This window comes from Centrocercus urophasianus, unplaced genomic scaffold (assembly GCF_019232065.1).
Source record: "Centrocercus urophasianus isolate 14NV4802_14NV808 unplaced genomic scaffold, USGS_Curo_1.0 seq_15, whole genome shotgun sequence".
In the NCBI taxonomy this organism is placed as follows: domain Eukaryota; kingdom Metazoa; phylum Chordata; class Aves; order Galliformes; family Phasianidae; genus Centrocercus; species Centrocercus urophasianus.
The window spans coordinates 37,912,749-37,933,551 of record NW_024884697.1 but is presented as its reverse complement, the minus strand read 5'-3'; the positions used below and the strand labels follow the sequence as shown (position 1 = coordinate 37,933,551).

Below are 20,803 nucleotides of genomic sequence, written 5' to 3'. Positions count from 1 at the left end.
AGCAAAATGGCTACATTACACTGCAAATATTTTTCTTGGTCTGCTTACTGTTTGAATACTAATCAGACCTGTAGTATTTGAAACTCATGGCCCAGTCCTTCACCTGAAAATCAGCAGTCCAAATGCTAATGAAGAGGACAACAGAGGTTTAACACATTTTATTGCAGATGTTTTTAATATATGGATACTCACCAACAGTTGTATATTTATACAGTAAGGATGGGATTCAGACCAGATTAATATATCAGTATCTAGATCTCCATGAAAGTAGCCATGTACTGCTTGGTGAGGTACATAAGCTCTACTGACTGTGCTGGCTAGACTACCAGTGAATGTACCAACAACTCTAAATCCACCTCAAAAGTAGACACCCTAATTTCGAGTATTTAGTCTCTAGACAAAGTCCACCCTAAATGCTGCACCAAAGAGATGTTCACACACGCTCCCTATTTTTTTTACTAAATTTGGTAACAGACTGTATTAATGTTTACACTCACCACAGTAGTAATGAGGACAACAGTAACGTATGGTATGAAGGTCTACGGTGAGAATTTCCCCTTCATTACACAAGGGAACAGGCTCAACACAGGATTCACAAACTAAATTAAAAATAAACAGTTATTTACAAATTTTAGGAAGTTAGCACACACAAGTTTTCTTTAATATTACAAGTCATGCTTATGTGGGTAACAGATCTTTTATGGACTGACATTCAAAACTACAGATATAACAGTTGTGCATGCTCTTAGGTGTCAGAACTTACACTAATAGTCAGTTTAAAGAACCACCGAGACTGAGCTGCAATGCATGATATATCACTGACTGCATAGATCTTATAATTCAATTGTGAAGAACAGTGTGTTAACAATATTATTTTGCAGAGCAAATATGAAGTTAAAAGTAATGTTGGAAATCTCAGAACACAAGAGTAATTCATTCTCAAGACAGCCTGGCTTGTGTAAACTCCTACTAGCATCAATTCCTGGTTTCAGTTACTGTATTTAAAGATACAGATTGTACTTAACTACTCCTCAGTTACCTACCACAGAGATAAGAGAAACAGCAGGGATCTTCCAGTTTTGCTTCAACAATAAATTGGTCTTCTCTGCAGTCCAGCTGAGAAGAATTGAAACAAACTGAAGGATCACATTCTGTAAGAGATGAAATGTATGTTAAGAAGAGTCACAGAAACAATGCTAAAAAGATAAATAAAATGTATTCCTACCTTTAGTAAAAAAAAAAAAAAAATAGTCAAAGAAAAAGTCAGACTGTAAACCAGAAGTAACACAAAACACAAATAAATAAGTATTGAAGAATTTGAAAAAGATATACCATATCCAAGTGTTATTTAGTGTCCCATTCTGCTGAAAATTGGACCAACTTGTAAAATGAAGTTTCTTACAACAGACATTACAAGACTGGAAAGCGTTGAACAAAGTGTTTATTCGGGTTTCCCTTACCGCATCGGTACTGTGGACAGCAGGACAGGGGGCTGTAGTCTACAATCAGTTTTTCACTGCTTTTGCATGTTGGAATAATAGCATCACACAATGATATGTTACATTCTGCAGAACAAAAAAAAAAAAAAAAAAAAAAAAAAAAAAACACAAACTGTTTTCATGTATTTGAAACCTACAGCAACCAAGTCAGCTTACAGCACATCACCATGTAGGCCTCCCACTTCAACCCAGGGCTGTACAGCTCCATTCATGTGGTACTGTGCAAGAAAAGTTAAATCCCTCCCAGAGGGATGCCTGTATTTACTTGTCCTGCTTCCTGCATATGAAAATGTTTCCTGAACAAATCAACAATACAGTGTCAGTTACAGGTAGCTGAGGCACCAAAGTACCAGATCAGCTGGAACATTTGTTCTCTTTTTTCCTGAAGATGTTTTAAGAAGTAAATATCTTCTGCTTAACATTTTAGCAGCAATAAGCATATTCCTTTTGCTGAGAACTAACTTGAATATTAGTAGTCAGTGATCACCTCACAGAGTGCTACTTTCTGGGACACAGAGGAATGCAAAGTTAGAGGGCACTTCACTTAGCAAGGCACTCATAAGAATGCAATTCTGTGATTCTGTAATGTAATGTACCAGTAAGCTCTGGTAACTGCCCTACCTACCAAGCTACTTCTGTCATGGAGTGTTTCTCAATTTCTTTTGAAATCCTTCAGAAGAGCTTAAAAAATCATTTTAAACAGAAATCTTGTTTCATTAGTAGACTTGAAATAACTAAGTTTTGATTTCACTGAGTTAGTTCTTAAAAGAAAAGTGATAGTGTTGATCCAACCAGCCACAATTACCTAAATAACACTTCTCAGAAATGTCACCTTGAATCCCGTCAAAAAAAGAAACCTTTGCTGACAAGTACCTAGTGTTTAATTTACACTTCTGTAACTGAAAATACATGTGACATACCACAAACTTTTTTTGGACAGCAATCCCCTACTTCCATGACAAGGACAATCACTTCTCCTTCTCTTTCACAAGCCAGTGGTGGATCCTCATTGCATTCAGGTTCTACAGCAACAATACTTCCATTTTCTAAGCAGCTGTATATGCAGCAGCCTCTCGTGGACCCATTCCAGATCTCCCCAGCAGAGCGGGGTTGTCCTCTGTTATCTGTACATGCTGAGAGAAAAATGTTGCATCCCTTTGACAAGTGGAGAGTTAAGACTGCAAGCAACAACGAATTTGTTTGTTATCTAGGTGACCTTATTGCTTATAAGAGGAGCACTTCAGAGCATTATGATGAATCAAGAAAGGATGATGATATTAAACAAATGCTTTTTTATGGGTTAAAACAGTCAACAAATGCAGGGAAAAGAAGCTGCCCCTGCTACTCCTCCTGAGTACTCCAGGAAAGAACGCCTGGTAGCAATGGAAGAATGACCATTATTTTTCTCCTGCAGAATTAAATTAGGTGAAAGAACAGACTCAAGCTGTAGCTTCAGATAAAAGCTAGGCTCTGTAGAATAGAGCTATACTGGATTCACACCTTCTGAAGTCTGACTTAGAATTTAAACATTGTTAACGTTGATCTGTAGTTATTAGCAAATTATTAGTAATATTAGCAAGTTATTAGTAATATTAGCAGATATTTGCAAACCCCCTCTGTCTAGTGCACTTACTACATTTTTCTTCTGGAATACAGAAGTCCGAGTCTGTTCTATGTAGAACAGTGCCACGTCTACACACACAGTCTTCCCTTAAATAAGAACACGTAGAATCTTCATACGACCACTTATTCAAGCATGTCTTGGCTTCACAGGGTTTCACACAAGGCTGGTATTCCTTGCCCTCAGGACAATTCAGTGCTGCAAGTTGTAAAAAGAGGAAACTGAGTATTGACTCTTTCAAAATTTCATTGGATAAACAAGTAGTAGGAACAAGAAAGTGTATCATAGAAAGCATACGTTTCTATATTTAGTGGCACTTTAGTTAAGCTACTCATTCAATCAAGATTATAATTCTAGTGATAAATCTCAAGACCGTGCCTTACTAATATTGTGGTAGAATGAGACAGTACTTCTAAGAACAGCAAAAAGAAATGCATTTTTCTTAACCCATCACTGAACACTGCAGCAGTATAAAGTCACATTAGGATATGGAACATTGCTGTCAGCTTACGACAGTAATCGGGTGTCCTCCATTTAATGCAGATATTGTGCTTGTTGCATAAAGCTACATATGCAGAAAGTGCATCACACTCATAATTCCAAAAATAAGTACTGTTGATCCACATCTTCTCACAAAATTCCTGTGGTGAAACCTAGGAACACATTTTAACTGAGAATTAACAAGTAGAAGAGCTTTCTGTAATTAAAATTAATCATTAATTACAAGAAATAATACAGCTACAGGAAAATAAAATCAAAATTAATGCTTAGAGTAAATATATAATGTTTTTTTCCAGAACATTCATTCCGCAGAACTTAATCTGCCGGAATTTATTATTCTCCTCAATGTGTATGAAAGAAAATCAACTTCCTAACGGATGAACCAACCTGGCCATTTCTATGCTATGTCAGATTTTGTTATAGACCAGGCAAATATGTAATTTCATTGTACCTGAGGCTGTGAGAGTTCTCCTGGACACGTAAATGAAGTATGATTTCTGACTATTCAGATTAAATTATTTCATAATTAGATACGTTCAAACAATTATGAAAAGCATACTTCTAGCACTGGTACTATTCTATTTTCTTGATTCCAAACTTCTTACCACTGTTCTTTCCCTCCATCATTCCCTCCCATTTTGTTTCTGTGGCAGATAGCTCTAAAATCTCTTTAACCCATTTCTCTGAGAAGAACGGTCTATATTATTTCTAACAGGGAAAAACGAAGAGTGAGTTTGGGAGTTTTAAGGAAGGGGTTCAGCTGCTTGCAATACCTGTAGTACCATTTGTCTGGGATGAAAATCACAAAGAGTACTGCAAAGCAAAACCAGGCTGGAAAAAGAGTAGTGAGAAATTATTCTGAATTAAGTGGGAAAAGTGGGAAAGTCAATCCTGAGGGAGATGGGATTTCTCATTTCACATTGCAGATGCGTTGCACTGGCTACCTCTAGTGGTAGCCTGCGTGCAAGACCTACAACCCCATTTGAAAGAACAGCTTCCAAAAATATAGAAATTATTATGGTTTCTGTAAGAAAGGCTTCAAAACTGTCAACATAATAGCAACTACATCAGAAGTGGAAATGTAATTAGTACAATCAGTCTCAGACTGCATGAGTTGCTGTTATATAAAGAAAAAAAGTGAGGCTTCCATTTCTAGTGACTGTTGTCAAGCTTTTCCTAAAAATATCTCTTCAGGAACACACCTGCGTTGAGATAACACACCTGTTGCCACTCCTGTGAGCTCTGCCTACTCAGTGATTTAAGAAACAGCATAATAGCACAGAGATCCACATAAATGTCTGTTTCATTTTAAATAACAAAAACTTAATAACTAAGATGATAAAGGGCCTGGAGCGTTTCCCATATGAGAAAGGGCTGAGTAACCTGGGTCTGTTCAGCATGGGGAAAAGAAGACTGATGTTTATAAACATCTATAGGGAAGTGGGAGGCAAATGGATGAGGCCAGGCTCTTTTCAGTGGTGTGTAGTGATAGGACAAGGAGCAGTGGCCTAAAACTTGAACACAAGAAGTTTCATACAAACATGCAGAAGTTCTTTACAGTAAGGGTGATAGAGCACTGGAACAGGCTGCACAGAATGGTTGTGAAGTCTTCTGTGCAGATTTCATGACCCATGTGGACACCTACCTGTATGACCTATTGTAGGGTACCTGCTTTAATAGAGGGGTTGGACTCAGTGATCTCTTGAGGTCCCTTCCAATCCCTGTGATTATGTTATTCTGTGTTTATTTACAATGGACAGCATGACAAAAATATTTATTAAAGCCATCCATCCTTTTGTGAACTCTTGAAAATAAGCATAACATTAAAAAAATCTGCATCACTCTCACTCTTTTCTTAATTACACAACTTATTTAATTTGCACCTGGAATTTCTTTGTACTCACTTTATTGTGACAATGGATGAAGAAACTTCTGTTTAACAGTTCCATACAATATGTGCAGTTATCTTCAGTACAGTTTCTTACTGGCCTCCTAGTTGTTACATCAAGAGATTTCTCAATTTCCCAGCTCTTAATGAACACTTCAATTTCCTCCATATTTGTAATTATGGTTCTGTTTTGCATTTTCAGATCATCAGTAGGATCTCCATTACACACCCCTGGAGAGAGAGCATCATGTTCAAAGCAAAAACAGAAAGAACCAACAGAACATGGCGTATTACTTCCTTTGAGAAAGAAATGTGCATTTGATAAGGTAAGAATAACATTGCATGAAGTTCATGTGTGAGACTTAGCATCTGATTTGTAAGTCCAAGCAGCTACATGTCCACAGTAGTTCCAATTGTATACACGTGATTTTATTATCACCTTAGTAAAATGAGCAAACCGTGCAATACAAGTAATTATACTTTTGCCAACAATGAACTAACTTTTAAGAAAAACTGTTACCAAAAGGTGCTAGTGAAGGTGAAAAATTTACTGACATGGCACCATTTTCTGTTACTGTTCAACTGAACAGCAGCCAGCTGCATAGAAGTTAGTGCAGGTGGCTTTCAAAATAAGTGCACGTTGCTGACTTCATTCAGTCTAAACTGGACATTCTAAATGCAAGAAATAGTGAAAGTGAAAGGAACCCTTTGAAGACCAAATTACTTTTTAAATTGAAAATGTTTTTCCTAATCTATTTATTAATGTAAGAGTAGAAAAAAAAAAAGAAAAGAAAAGAAAAAAAAAGCCCCCCTAAATGCCTGACATCCACTCTCTACCTGAATGCATTACAGGTTTTATTCAGTTAATTCATCATCAGTGGAAATAGAAACCTCCAATAAATATATAAGTGAATGACATCAATCTTTTTAATCTTCACAATAGTGTATCACATCCCAGGGATCAGCCAGCATTTTTGTAGCTTTTTTCTACTTTGCTTCTACATAGCCCAGTCCTTGCCTTAATGCTTCCTGATACCCTCCAGGGTCCACAGAAGGCTAGCCTGTGGTGACAAGCCCTGTTATTCTCCTAGATGGCAAGGAGAAGCACAGAAGATGGTACTTGCATGGTAAATATTTGACAGTATTCTTAACAGTACTGTTTCGTTTTGCTACCTCAGTGCCTAGAATTTGAAAAATACTTTATTAGGAAGGATTGCTTTCACATAGAATTATCATTTTACTCTTGTTAATTAACAGAATTTCAAAAGCCCACCTCAAATAGAATTGCTAGCATAATCACTAGAAGTCACAAAAGCCATAGGGATAAAATCACAAAAATGAATATAGAAAAGAGATATAAATGCTGAATATGAAAACAATTAATTGCCACCATAGTCTCACCACAAAGTCCTTCTGTCATTATTGATGTGTTAGAATGCAATCCATACTGTATATCTATGATGCCCGTAATGTGAGCCCACTTGATGCTAATACCAGCTGGAGTATTAACGACATACATTGCACCAGTATCCTGAATACTCAGTCCTTCTTTTGAAAATGGTAAGGATGGGATTACAGAATCCACCACTACCTAAAATAAACCAAATATAGACTTTAGGGATAAAAACAGATTACAAAGAGTTATTTTATATGATGTCTTTACATCGAATAGCAAAAGAGATTTTACAGCCTCTGCCATATGCTGTGTCAGTAATTGCTGTGCTTAAATCATAGTGCTTCTTGTCAGTGACACTGTAACTGCAGATGAAATAGGCATAAGAAAAAAATAATGATATGGAAATCTTTTCAAACTAAGCAGTATCCCGTACTTATCCCATATCATTTGGTTAAAATAAAATAAAAAAAAAATCTAAGCTCAGTTATTCAAAGTTACCTATTCTAATCTGTTATTGTCCACATAAATGACAGCTTAAATATCTATTACATCTTGAAAAGCTTCTGTTCTGTTTGATGTTATCTGGAAATACATTATCAATTATGAATGCTTTTGTAGCTTTTAAAAAATCTTTAATATCTTGAAACACTTTGAAATGTCATATAAGTGGCAGGCAAGTAAATCTGAGTGTCAGAAACTTTTTTATTTTCCCTAGCATACCACAAATCACTGGCAATATGAACTGCAAAAGAGATCCTATCACTCTAAGTCTGACCTACAGCATTCTACAATAGAATAGCACTACAGTTACCTCTTTAGTGTACATGTGCTATATATTGGTGACAAAAACTTACTTTTCTTTCTAAACGATTGATAAGTAGTTTGGATGTATGTGTTGTTACATTTAATTTCTTAAAACAGAGCCCTGACGTGCTTGCAGGAGGAACCTTGAAAGAAAAGCAATGAACAAGTTTGGTTACAATTTTTGAGGAGGAAGGGAATTATTTCCATAGGTGTAATATTAACACAGTTTATAATTAGTAGAAGAAAAAAAAAGCACTTACTATTTTTCTTATTGAATTTGCACTCTGGAAAACATTGAAAAGTGGATTAGAAATGCAACAGTAAATTCCAGAATTCTTATTTGGCAAAAAAAAATTGACTGTTTTCTTTGTGTTTAAACGTTTTTCTACAACTAGTTTCCTAATTAAACTAGTATAAAACTAATTAAACTCAATATGTTTCCTATAAATAATAAAAAGTAATACACACAATGAATCTTTTAATGAACTGTTTTTAGAAACCAATGCATTTTTATCAACTGTTAGATCCCTAACACAATAATTCCAGACACTACTACAAGTACCATGGAAATGCAAGTTTCTTACTTGATTAGCAGGACATTTTTCAATGTGAGCAACAATAGTTTCTCCTGGTAGCTTGACTAAAACGTAGGAAGCCATGTTACAGAGGGCTATGCTGTTTCCATCAAACGTAATAACACTCAGTTCAGACAGAACAGAACACTGACCTAAAAAAGAACTGTCATTTAATGAGGTTACATAGTATTAGGCATTTCTAAAAACAATCACTTTGACAAATACTTTCATATGAAGTGCTTTCATATAAGATACTTCCATATATGTGTCTAGATGTCATTGTTCTGCAGACAGCATACTGAGCCACAAGGAGAAGCATCTTATGTTACTCTGTGCAAAACAGCTTAAAACGAGTGCTTTGTTCCTGGGAAAGTTTAAATTGGTGAAAAATTAACTTATGTCAATGTTTCACAGGTAAGGATAATGAATTTCTACGTTGTCAGATTAAATGACAGTGTATTAATTAATTTAATAACAATGTAATTAAATTAATTAAATATAGGAAATATTTGACATGCAAGAGATGCACCCATTCTATCTCCAGATGAATATTAAAAATTATTATAAAGGTTTCAGAAATGCTGCAAAGTTTTTAATACTACTTTTCTTTGAACTGCTGGTACTCCAGGCAGAAAGTCTGCTCCCAATCTCTATAGTTTCTAAAGGTCAGTAAGAACTCCTCCTGGAGCAGAGGGAAATCTAGAGGTTCTTTCATAAAAGGCTGGTATTTAATTTGTGTTCTTCTCCAAAATGTTGACATACAAATATTTTCTAATGATAAATATTCTGAAGATTTTCAGCTGAAAATGTTTATATTCATGTTGCAGTTCTAATTTCAGTGTTTTTGTTTAAAACAAAGTTGACTCCTGAATGTTAATTCAAAGACACCAAAGCATTTACTATATTTCCTTGTGTTTTGCTGATGAGACCCAAGTAATCTCCTTTAAATTAATTTCTATACTCAACCTCATCTTTCCACTGTAATAGTCTCTCAGTATATCACCTAAAATTTATATATTAAGGCTCTACGTTGTAAGTATTTATAAATAAAATTACTTACAAGGACATTCCCATTCTGGGCAACAACTATCATTATTAACTTGAACTGGCATTCCTCGAAAACCACAGTCTGGCTTCTGTGCATCCTTAAGGCAGTTCTTTGAAAGGTTGTATAACATCCAGCCCGTATGAACACATACATACTGGCTACATTTGTCGACAGGTTCAAGGTATCTTGGCTTTCATATAGGGAAAAAACAACCAGAATCAACTTTACACTCACTGTACTTACAAAGTATAAACAATTCTTCACTAGTTCATGCTCTGCTCTGAGACAGAATCAAAACATCTATGTGGCCCCTCATATGTACTTGTCATCAGGTCTGGTAGCTGGACTAAAATACTCCTTATCATGCAACTTTAAATAAAGTACACACCAATACATGCTTTTGTTCCATGAAACACATTCCTAGCAAGCTAACCATAGCCTCTAGATCTCTCCAAGTTAACCTGGTTCTAAGTTTAAAATAATGAGAGATCGTTAAATCAATACCTTGCCTTCCTACTGTTAGAAAGTAAAAGATCTCTAAATAACCAGAACACTGAGGAAAAAAAGTAGCTCTTTCTCTGAGAAATTGAATACATACATACAAAAATATGGCTATAAAATAAATTGCATAAAATAAATAGAAATCTGAAGATAATTCAGACAGATGAAAAACTCAGGCTGACATGCCAAGGTTTTGATAGTGCAGAAACATCCTACAATTTAGATTTAGAGTGTCTATACTGTACAGACTTAATCATCTTGCAGCTGTGGATTTTTTAATCTGTTATTTTGGAAATGATTGCTTATTTTTGATTGTTGCAGATGACAAGAATACACATTAATTCACACACAACCTTTCTGCTCTGTCTAGCAGTAGTGGAATATTCTATATAAAGCTTTCTGCATTGAGGGTCTGTGTTATGTTCAGTAATAACTCAAAGCATTTTAAGAAATACAGAAGCACACATTCCCATCAGTTTAAACCCTATCACAAAGAGAGAAAAAAATAAAATAAAATAAAATTAAAAAAAAGAAGAAAAACCAACATTCTATGGTTTCTGCCTTTTTCATATCTCAGAAATATATTTCACTGTATAGAATCGCACATAGCTTTAAAATCAATTATTTTTCAGAGCAATGCATCTAAGTTACAGAATAGACCAGCGTGATATAAAAGCAGGGATGCTACAGGCCTCCAACAATAATTCATTTTATTAAATTGAAAAATAAAAAGAAAAATAGGAGATATTTAAAACCTCTGGTATAATATGCATGACATAATAAATCAGACTGAAAAGGAATATGTATTATGTATTATATATACATATATTAACATTGTGGGGCAAGTAAAAGTGATCATACCACACAGTCAGAAGATGAAGACATCAGTGTATGCATCACTGTGCTGAACAACGTTTTGTCAGCTATAGTTGTCACTGTGTCTCTGCTTGCCAGAGAAGTTTGTGTTTCCACGAGGGAAGAAGACAGAGCCATTTCATCACTAGAATGAGATAAATCTATTAAAGTTCTATCCTGCAGTTCTGTGTGTTCTGTTAAATTGAAATAAGGTTTAATGGTAGTCTGTGTTAGGATTTTGGACCAATCTGATGTCTTGGCATCCGGAACTTCCGAGAGATTTTTTGCTGAGGTTATCCTTACGCTCGAAAAAGGCGAACTCCGACTTACAGCAACTGTCAAATAAGGTAGGAAAGATTTCTCAATTGTGGTTGACTTTGCCTTGGTTACATTTCTTTGTATATACGAAGTCTGGCTGCTTTCTAAAATACCTACGGTTCTTTCAAATGAGGTTACATATTTAAATTCTGAAGTTGCAAATGAGGTACTTTTTGTCTTTGATAATGGGCTTGTGGTACTCAATTTCATGACTGTTGTTTTTGGAGTTTCTTTACTGCTCTGTGAAGCTTGAGATGGAGCAAATGTAAGTAAAGATTTGTATGACTCATACATAGGTGTTTCTGTGGTAGTAGGAACTGAAGCTGAAGCCATATGAAACTTTGAATCAGCTAAATCATCTGTGGTCTTTGCAGTAATCCTAGGGTCTACAGTAGTGTCAGAAGCAACTAATACACTGGCTGAAGAACTAGGTGGTATTTTTGCAAAAATATAAGGTGTTCTTAAGGATGTAGCATTCACTGTTGTATTCACCATCATTGATGTAGTGGATTGAGTGCCGATTCCAGCTGATATGACTGATACTGTTCCATCTTCTGCTGAAGAACTTACTGAAGAACTCTGTTTTCCTAGAGAAATAGTAGAGATATGAGCGGTCTTAGGAGGAGGTGAAGACATACTCTATTGGCTTTCTAAAGAGGCCTCTAGAGTTTTAGGCATTAGTAGAGAGGGTGGTATAATGATGCGTTTAGTGATGCTGAAAGGCTTGTAGAAGAGCCTATGTTTAAAATGAATGTCGAAAAATCTGCAGAAATTCAAAGTCTACAGCTGTACTTATTGATCTTGCTTGTATATCTAGAGATGAAACTGGTGCTTGGGAAGAAATTATATTTTGTGATGACAAAGGTGTTCAACTGAATATGGAAATCAGTGAGTAAACTATTGTACATGAAGTCACAGAATATAGTAGTAATGATAGCAAGACTTTTAAAAAAGATGATAGCATTGTAAAAGAAGGATCTTTAGGAATGAAAGTGCTTGCTGTCAGTGTGACAAGGTAATTTTCAGCTCTGTGTGCTGTCCCTTGTTCTGCTTTTTAATTTTATAATAATATAATATAATAATATAATAACATAGTATTCAGAGGTGGTACCAGTGTCCTAAGAAGGAAGATTAGAGCTAGCAGACTTCTTTGGCTTTTTAGAAGTGAATGACAGTGAAAAGGAATCCTTTTGCATTATGTATCTTTATTTTCTATTGAGATTGAGCTTGCTACAAACATATCATTGAATATTGTAAGACTTACTATTAAAGACATTGAAGAAGTGGAAGGTTCTTTATAAATACACTTTGAGAGAAAAGTGACATCTCCCATAGTTTTGGGAAGTTTCAGGGAGGTTATCAGGGAATGCACTGGTATAGATGTGTTACAGAGGACTAGGGAAGTGGTTATAGGATTTGAGATGCTACTTGAGTTAAAGATGCAGTAATTATGGACAGAGCAGTAGAAATACTGCCTTTTATTAATGGAGAGGTCTGCTTGAGAACAGTCACTGAAATTTCTACTGAAGATAAAAATAGCTTTGGAGAAAAACTAGAGAAGTTCTATTTAGTGGTACCAGTGATGTTTCGGAAAGGGGTTTAGCTGTTTCAGAATATAAAGTTGTGGTTAATTGAAGAAAACTTGTCTCAAAGCTAGCAAATCTAGTTGTTTTAGAACTTTGATGAGCAATTGAAGTCAGTGCAGAAATGGGTGTTGGATGACCTATAGGTTGACCAACACTAGATGCAGTTCTAACAGACAAAGTAGATACAGGAGAGGTAGGCGTACTAAGTATCAGCTGTGAATGCAGAAGAAGTATGAGTCTTATGAAGGTATCTCTGCCAGCCATCCAAGCAGGCGAAGACAATTCAGAAAATACTGCTTCTTCCTTAGAATAACTTTCTGAAGGACTCTTACTCCTCACAGTTCCTGCTGGCAGCTCAGAAGTGACGAAAGATGGTTTGGAGGCTAAAGTGTTGAGGTAGAGGGAAGAGTTCCTTGCTGAGTGGTTGATACTTCAAGTGGAAATGGAAATACAACAAGGGTGTTAATAATATAGAATATGTTGGAAGAGGAATTCTACTGAGTAAGGTTGTTGAAGCTGCTATTGGAATGGGTAAAGTTGTAGATGCATTAGAATTGACAGTATATGATGTGATGGATGAGGTTTGAAAAGCAGCTTGAAAATTTGTTGAAGATATAAGCTTGGAAAGGACAGAAGGACTTGCAGTGCTGTGAGGTACATCAGAAGTTTCCACTGTACTTGGAAATGAATATGATGAATAGGTGGTATCTTCCAGTGAGTACAAGTCTGTAACAGACTGTGCTGACATGTTCGCTCCTGCTAAAGTTATGTTTGTCTTCATGGTAATTTTGACTGTCACATCAGTACCAGATGACTCAGTCCCTGAAGTTACATGTATGGGAGATGTCTTAGGAAATCTCTCTGTGGTAGCAACCGGATGAGAGATTAACAATGAAGGTTTTGTTCCAGCTGCTGATTCCACAGGTTTCACAGGTATGCCTGAAAGGAAAAGGCACATTTAACTGTCTTTTACGGTAATGAAAAATAGCAACATCTATCTTCACATAAGTACCATTTAAAGATTAGTAAATTAGAGCATCATTTTGCTGAAATTAGCAATGGTTTCTGGTTGCCTGATGGCTTTGAGGAACTCAACTCTCAAGAAGTTTTCTAATTTTGTTTGCAAACGAATAGCATATTTTTATTGTTACCTACAACCTTGAATTTGCAGAATAGTTTTGAAGCAACAAGAGAATTCTATGGAAAATTCATTAAATCTAAAGTAGCAAAATATTTGGAATTAAAAAATTAGAGTTTTTATCTTCTTTTATTTCTTTGGAAGGCTGTGTAACTTCATACTAGCAAAACTAAAAATGCAATTAATTCAAACTTGTAAGTTAAAAAGACAGTATTAAAACATAATTGCTATGTAAAAAAAAATACAATACCCCCAAAATAACCAAATGATGTGGTAACTTCACACACCAGAAATTATGAAATAGATGTCCTGAATTTATCAATGGTGGCTCACCAACTGAAAAGTCTGAACTTTTCACCATAGCAGTATTTTTTCCATTTGAAATCTTCCATACACATATGACACATTAGTTGTTATACAGTCAAATCACAGTTAAGGTGAGTATGACATCATCACAAATGCTGAATTTTATAAAGTATTAGAGAAATGAAATAATTCAACATTAGCTATGTCTCATTTGGATGTAGCAGATGCATTTTGAATGACTGGAAATTGAGCACATGTCCCAGACGGCTCTTCTAAAGAAGGATATTCTGTTAAAGCATTTAATTTAAAAGGTAATAGAAAATAAAAGCAAAATATATCTGATTAAAACCTCATTTATAAGATTAGGTCAATAACATAACATATACTTACAGTCTTCTGGGTAAACACATTTAAGTGTGACCTCATCAAGGATCATGTTTGTGGGACAATATGGCAAGCATCCTTCAACCCTTTAAAATATTGTGTAGTTAATTCTAGATTCACAGCAGAAATACAAATCAATTTTAAGTTACTTCAGTTTGGTTAAATAAGATATTTGAATGACATCTTTTCTTTTTGTTTGTTTATAAGAATTCTGGTTTCACAGAAGCCAGGAACCCATGAAAACAGGAATCCCTATTACCAGGACTAAGAAACAAGCTAACACCAGTAGTGTGAAATCCTTCAAGTCATGCCAAGAACATCTCTTAGTATAAAGTTCCATCCTCTCACAGGAGAGGGCGGCACTCAACCTTAAAATTGTTCCAGGTTTTTGTCTCATGCATTCGAACTCCGGAAAGATTAATTCAGTTACAGCATCATGTGATACTGGTTTTGGACGTGAATATATCATAGCCATTGAAGGGAATAGCCTTCATTTCATTTAATACCATTTCTACCTAGTACTGCCAGAAGTTAATCCCCTAAGCTAAATTCAACCCTTTTTATTCTTGCTCCTACTTATGTCAAAAGATCACATGCAAAAGGAATACATAACACAGAGAGTAAGAGGTTTTCACAATACTTGTAAGAGCTGCTGTTGAAATCTGGATGAGTAAAATAAATGGATACTGCTGCTGCAGTAATTTTTACAAGATTAAATTAATTTTTACAAGATTAATTAAACATACAAGACATAGAATAATGTAGTAGTAATATTAAGCTTAATTTGACTTACGGAGGAAGGAATTTACATGCTGTTCCTTCAGGATCACTACATGTTTTAAAGCAAGGATTAGCACAAGATTCATATCTCCATTCACACATCTTCCTGTAAGGCACAGATGCACTGAGTTCTGAGGAAGAAGGAAAAGGTATTATTTATTGGCTTTGTAAGTCAATAAATTGTAAATGCATAGTCTTTTCTATAATGTATTTTGGTAATTTCAGAAATATGTAAAAATAGAAAACTAAGAATAGGAATTCTCAGGAACTTTAATAGGTGAGATTTCATTCATTTATGCCATTTGAATACATACTTCAAATTCAATCAAGGTAAAAAACATCAGAACATAAAAGATAAAAAAAATCTCCTCACTTTTCACAGCATATTTTGTTTAAAAAAAAACAGTGAAACATATTGAATATACTGTTTGTTTCAGAAGCAGTATTTACCTCATTCATTAAACAAAAAAGATATCATGCAGTTCAATAACAAGACTTTAACATGCATTTTTTGTGACATGCTACATGCATTGTGAAAAAGAATGAGAATATAGTCCAAAGATAAATTAATCTTTGCATATGCAAGAATTAGAAAATTATAATATTTGGAGGTGGAATTCAAGACCAAATTAGAAGAGAAAATTAAAATACTAGTTGCTGTTTTTGGCACAAGAGAAGTGCTCCAAAGGCAAACAGAAGAATCCATACTGATTAATGAGGATTATGCAAAATTTACCTTCAATACTAAAGCTACTCATATGTTTGAATTCTTCTGAATCATCGTACTTTGCCACTTTAATACCAGATGATGTGAGAATGATGAAAAAGCCTTTTTTACTGTGTAGCTCAAAGGCACTGAGCCCTCGACTCCAGAGGCCTTGGTGGTGGAAGAAGGTGGCTCGTCTTTGGAAGGAGGCACTTGCCTGCCATTGCTCCAATCCAACAGTTTCATCAGCATGTACATACACAAAGTAGTTTGGTCTTTCAGCAGACTCAAGGGAAACAAGGGAGAGAGCTTCCACAAAACAAAAAGTGAACCATTACTTGTAAGGTTTTCAGAGAAAATGGTCTGAAAGTGAGATTCAATCTATATATTGATTAAGTGGCTCCTTAAAATAGCTGTTTATCAGAAAAGAAAAAAAACCCACACAACTAAGAAAGAACAGTTTCCTATAACATAAAAATATTAGAAATGCAGAGTCTAAAGGAAACTTCAAATGATCACATAATGCAGAGTTCACCAGAGGGCTAATTAGATAAAAACTACATTCAGCTTACTGCTAGACCTCAGAACAATTCGTAAGCACTCTCAGTTTTTGGATTTACTCAAATTGGGGCAGTTTTTCCTCAGATTTTGACAAATGTCTGACATTTCAACTGTAGCAAAATTTCTTTAGTAAAATTTCTTTTGTAAACATTTGCTTGAATTCACCTTGATGAATTTTACCTGAGTATCTTATCCAGCAATACATATGTCTGCATGCTAAATAGGAGTCTGAACACTCTGTTCTCATGATGAAAATGAAGAAAACTCTCTGAGTGTTTAAGAACTTGAAAAAAGGCTGACTTCAGATTTGGTTGGTGCCTTGAATAAATCTAGAAGTACTTTTATTCTGTATAAACACTATCCTGACCCTACAGATAAGAAAACTTGTGTACTACACAGATATAATTAATATTTTATTTATAATTCACATTGCTTAGCTAACTGGACAAGTCTGAACTGATATTTCTATATAATATACTTTCTCTTTTAAAAATCATAAAAGATCTAATTTGCATATGGCAAATTGTCCAAAGCATGTGACTACAGTTTCAAGTTTTACTGTGAAAACAGCCCTTCTTTGTGTTGATTTTTGAAGATTTGGAATTTTGTCAACAAATTAAATTTCGTGACTGCAGAAAGCAATGAGAAAATACATAAAACAGAAGATGTATGTAGAAGAAAGAAGATTTAAACATCTGGTTGTACTAACTTTCACATTTTGTGGTGCACTGAAAGTCACCAAAAACAAGAATAGACAAGAATTTTATTGGAGACCAAAATATTCCTTGTTTCAAAATTGTTAGATACGTATGCAAAATTTTCCAGTTTCCAGTTATGAAATCTAATTGCATTTTTCTAAAGAAAGAATTCTATGCATTTGCATTTTAAACATTCTAAAAACAGTTTTTTGAAAAGTCAGCTTTACAGCTGACTGATTTACCATTTTTTTCTCCAAAGATTAGTATTCCTCCTCAAGAATAGAACATTTCATCCTTACTTATTCCAATAACTAAAAATATCCATACAATTTTAGTTCTAGAAGATGCAGCAACAATCATTCAGATGGTTTGAAAAACATGGGCAGACATACACATAAACATTGAGAACACTTACATAAATCTTTATCTTTGAAAAGACCTGGAGTTATCATGAAACTGAAAAATACATTTCCATACACTGCATTTCTAGGCAGGGGAAATATTCGTCTAGTGGAAATATTAGCTCCTATAATTGTATCATTTTCTCCAGAACTTGCCAAAATATATGGTCCTTCACCAAGACCTAAGAGAAGAAGAATCAAACAGAAAAACAAACAATTCTACTTGCACAGCATACAAGACTTGAGCCTTAGCTGACAAAATATTGCTTTACACATTCACCTTACCTGGAATCAAATACATTTTGAACTGCAACTCAGTGCCTCAAGGTGTTCTGTTGAAGTTGGCCTGTATTTATGTATTTGAGGCACTCCCTTCCTCTTTGCTTGATTTCCAGAATACAACAGATACAAAGTCCACATTAAAAAGATATGGCTAGTTATCCTCACAAAATAACTTGAACAAAAAAGCAACCTGGACTGCTTTTGTATAGTATTTAGTTTTCCACATATCCTTACTTCTGTACTTTGGAAGATCAGCACTGCAGCTTTAATATTATTACCCAAGACACCAAAGGTATTCTAAGCTCTACAAAGCTATCAAAAAAAGAAGAAAAAAAGAAGAAAAAAAAAAAAGAAAAAAAAAGAAAGATTAAAGAAACGTTTTAAATTACAAGACTGTAATTGAAATTTTGGCAGCAATCTTGTTCAAGGAGTTTCCTACTTCATCCCCTCCCACAAAACACTTGCTTCTGTTCCTCTGCTGCCCCATTTATTATGACATCCTAAGTGCTTCGGCAGTAAACTGATCCTACTGAAAAATAACCAGCTGAATTTTCCAGTCTGGTTCAGCACACAGTCATCCAAAAGTTTATGCCGATACAGCAGTGACAACTTCAGCCAGTACTGCTGCCAGAATGCTGGTGGCCTAATCATGCCCTAGACATCCTATAAAAAATTCTAAAGGTATTTTTGCTGGACTGGAAAGGGCCCACAGGGTTATATCCAGATATAACAGCATCAGTCCTTGTCACTATAGTCCAGTAAAAGAACCAAGAGCAGCATACTTCTAAAATCTTGCCTTTAGTAATAAACAAGATTTGTAATTTTTGTGAAAGCTTTTAATCCTTTAATCCTAGTGGGAATAAAAAAAAATGAATCGCCTTCATAGCGTAGCACAGCTCTCTCCAGTATGACTTTCAAGAGGGAAGGACGTCTCATAATAATGAGATTTGGCTCCACTAGAACTTAAACACCACTTTCTGAAGAACACTGCAAGAAAATAAATACTGCTTCTATACTGAAATTATGCCGGAGCTCACATGCTTAGGAAGTTCACAAGTTTGTCACAAAGTGACCCCTTCTATAGAAGTGACAAGTCAATTACAGTCTCTTCATCCTTAATCACTGGATGTTTACCCTCACATATTAACAGATTTTTTCCCTGTAGCTTCAGCAAAAGCAGCAACGAGCCATAACAGGGAAAGTTTCCATGAAGATTCAACAGTTTGGCACCATACAAGACAAAAAAAAAAATCAGAGGAGCCATCCTACACTCCAGAAGGTCAACAAGATTATTGAACACAGTGGGGCCACTGACCTCCATCCATCAAAAGTTTACGAAATCAGTTAAAACCATAAACATCAAGTCAAAGAAACATCCCAGTGGTTAAATCTTCATTGAACCAGAGCAATCTCTTTTATATGTCAATGCAAGAAGGAAAATCAAATGAAAGCAAGTCAGCTCAGAATGAAAACCTGTAACATAATTGCATAATGTGACAAATGTTTTCTTTCTAAAAATAATATCAGATTACTTATTATCATAAAGATTAATCTTAACTCAGTATTACCAGAGATTCAGTATGTCTACACAATTCCTTCTTGAGAGGAGACTTAAGTTTTGTAACAAAGGCAACTAGTTCAGTGACATGAAAATGTTAATATAAGATGTACAATGAGTTAACATTAGAGTCCCTTATTGTGAGATTGCCTGTTTTTATTTAAATGGGACAACGCCCAAGCAATACATGGGATATTGTACAGAAAATAAACATTTTTAGATATGCATAGCAGAACAGAGTGGAAATGGTTTTATTATTGGAAATAGTTTAACACAGATATGTGTGACAAGATGTTCTGAATAACCTTGACCTCTTGTTTTTATTTTTGAAAGAGTCTTAACAAAAGGAAAATAGAACATATGAATATTATATCTAATTATATAGATTACCAACTAATTGATTATTAACATATATTCACAAAACCAAAACAAAAGTAATAATGGGTTTCCCAAATCATCAAACAAATTGTTCATGTTTTGACATCTCATATGCAATATCTAGTTTTCAAATGTTTTATCTTGTCCTAACAGATATTGTAGTACTGCATCAGCAAACACAGGCAATGGAAAAGAGTATTTCTGTGCAGACTCAATCTGTGGAACTCAAGAATGCAGGAGATGTGTTCATACACACTTACCTTCAGAGATATTTTACAGCCTCTGACTAAGCAGAAGAGAAGACTTTTATTACAAATGGGAGGTTATGTCGCAAAAATAGTCAGTATAGTGACATAATGATATTAAAAAGGAAACGAACATGTGGTAAATGACATATTTGCCACCTCTCCTTTCCAATTTGATCTGAAGGTCCAGTGAGACCAAACAATGGTGACTATGCAATCCTACCATAAGGAATGGGAGCCTAGAAGTGAGATTATATCCAACACTGCTGGAGCTTACAGAGGCTTTTCTCAGCACAAGCTACAAGGAGGGTTGCTTTCTGTGTGCATCATATCATGTTTCCTCTGAGATGCCAGATTCGTGGCTTTACTTACAAGAAAGATGTTTGTTTCCATACGCTCCCTGTCTCTGGACATAGAGCAGAAAGATCCATGGAAACTTGCTTTGCTTAACATGCTGAGCACACTGAACTCACATATCCAAATCAGGAATACAAAAAATTCTTTCTAACCAGCAAAGAGAGATACTACCACAGCATACTTTTTCACCTTTAGCCAGAATGAAGCAATATAAGAAAATTATCTCTTGGGTTTCTGTTTTTAAAAGAGAAACAAAATATTTTGGGGAAAGATAAATATTTCAGAACAGCATAGCATAGAAGAAAGATGATAGAAAGTATGCCAAAGATACCTTCCATACTCTAGAACAGCCACTGTGGGAAATTATTTTTTTTAAGTGAATGGTGTGCAACTAAATGCTTTATAAATGCAGATTTG

The 20,803-nt window shown here is 35.0% G+C and overlaps 1 protein-coding gene across 1 annotated transcript in view; it reads right to left on the bottom strand.

Moving 5' to 3' along the window:
• Positions 1-20,803, bottom strand: part of OTOGL (otogelin like) — a 90,745-nt gene that overhangs the window by 14,207 nt on the left and 55,735 nt on the right. Inside the window, exons 32-50 of the mRNA XM_042815876.1 lie at positions 17,581-17,748; positions 15,937-16,215; positions 15,214-15,331; positions 14,427-14,506; positions 12,959-13,531; positions 12,584-12,609; positions 10,695-11,621; positions 9,345-9,522; positions 8,294-8,436; positions 7,970-7,993; positions 7,760-7,852; positions 6,911-7,100; positions 5,526-5,740; positions 3,632-3,773; positions 3,133-3,318; positions 2,420-2,632; positions 1,461-1,565; positions 1,044-1,151; positions 498-599 (exon numbers count right to left, since the gene is read on the bottom strand). Of these exons, the coding sequence (XP_042671810.1) occupies positions 498-599; positions 1,044-1,151; positions 1,461-1,565; positions 2,420-2,632; positions 3,133-3,318; positions 3,632-3,773; positions 5,526-5,740; positions 6,911-7,100; positions 7,760-7,852; positions 7,970-7,993; positions 8,294-8,436; positions 9,345-9,522; positions 10,695-11,621; positions 12,584-12,609; positions 12,959-13,531; positions 14,427-14,506; positions 15,214-15,331; positions 15,937-16,215; positions 17,581-17,748 (3,870 nt within the window). The remainder of the gene's footprint in view (positions 1-497; positions 600-1,043; positions 1,152-1,460; positions 1,566-2,419; positions 2,633-3,132; positions 3,319-3,631; positions 3,774-5,525; positions 5,741-6,910; positions 7,101-7,759; positions 7,853-7,969; positions 7,994-8,293; positions 8,437-9,344; positions 9,523-10,694; positions 11,622-12,583; positions 12,610-12,958; positions 13,532-14,426; positions 14,507-15,213; positions 15,332-15,936; positions 16,216-17,580; positions 17,749-20,803) is intronic.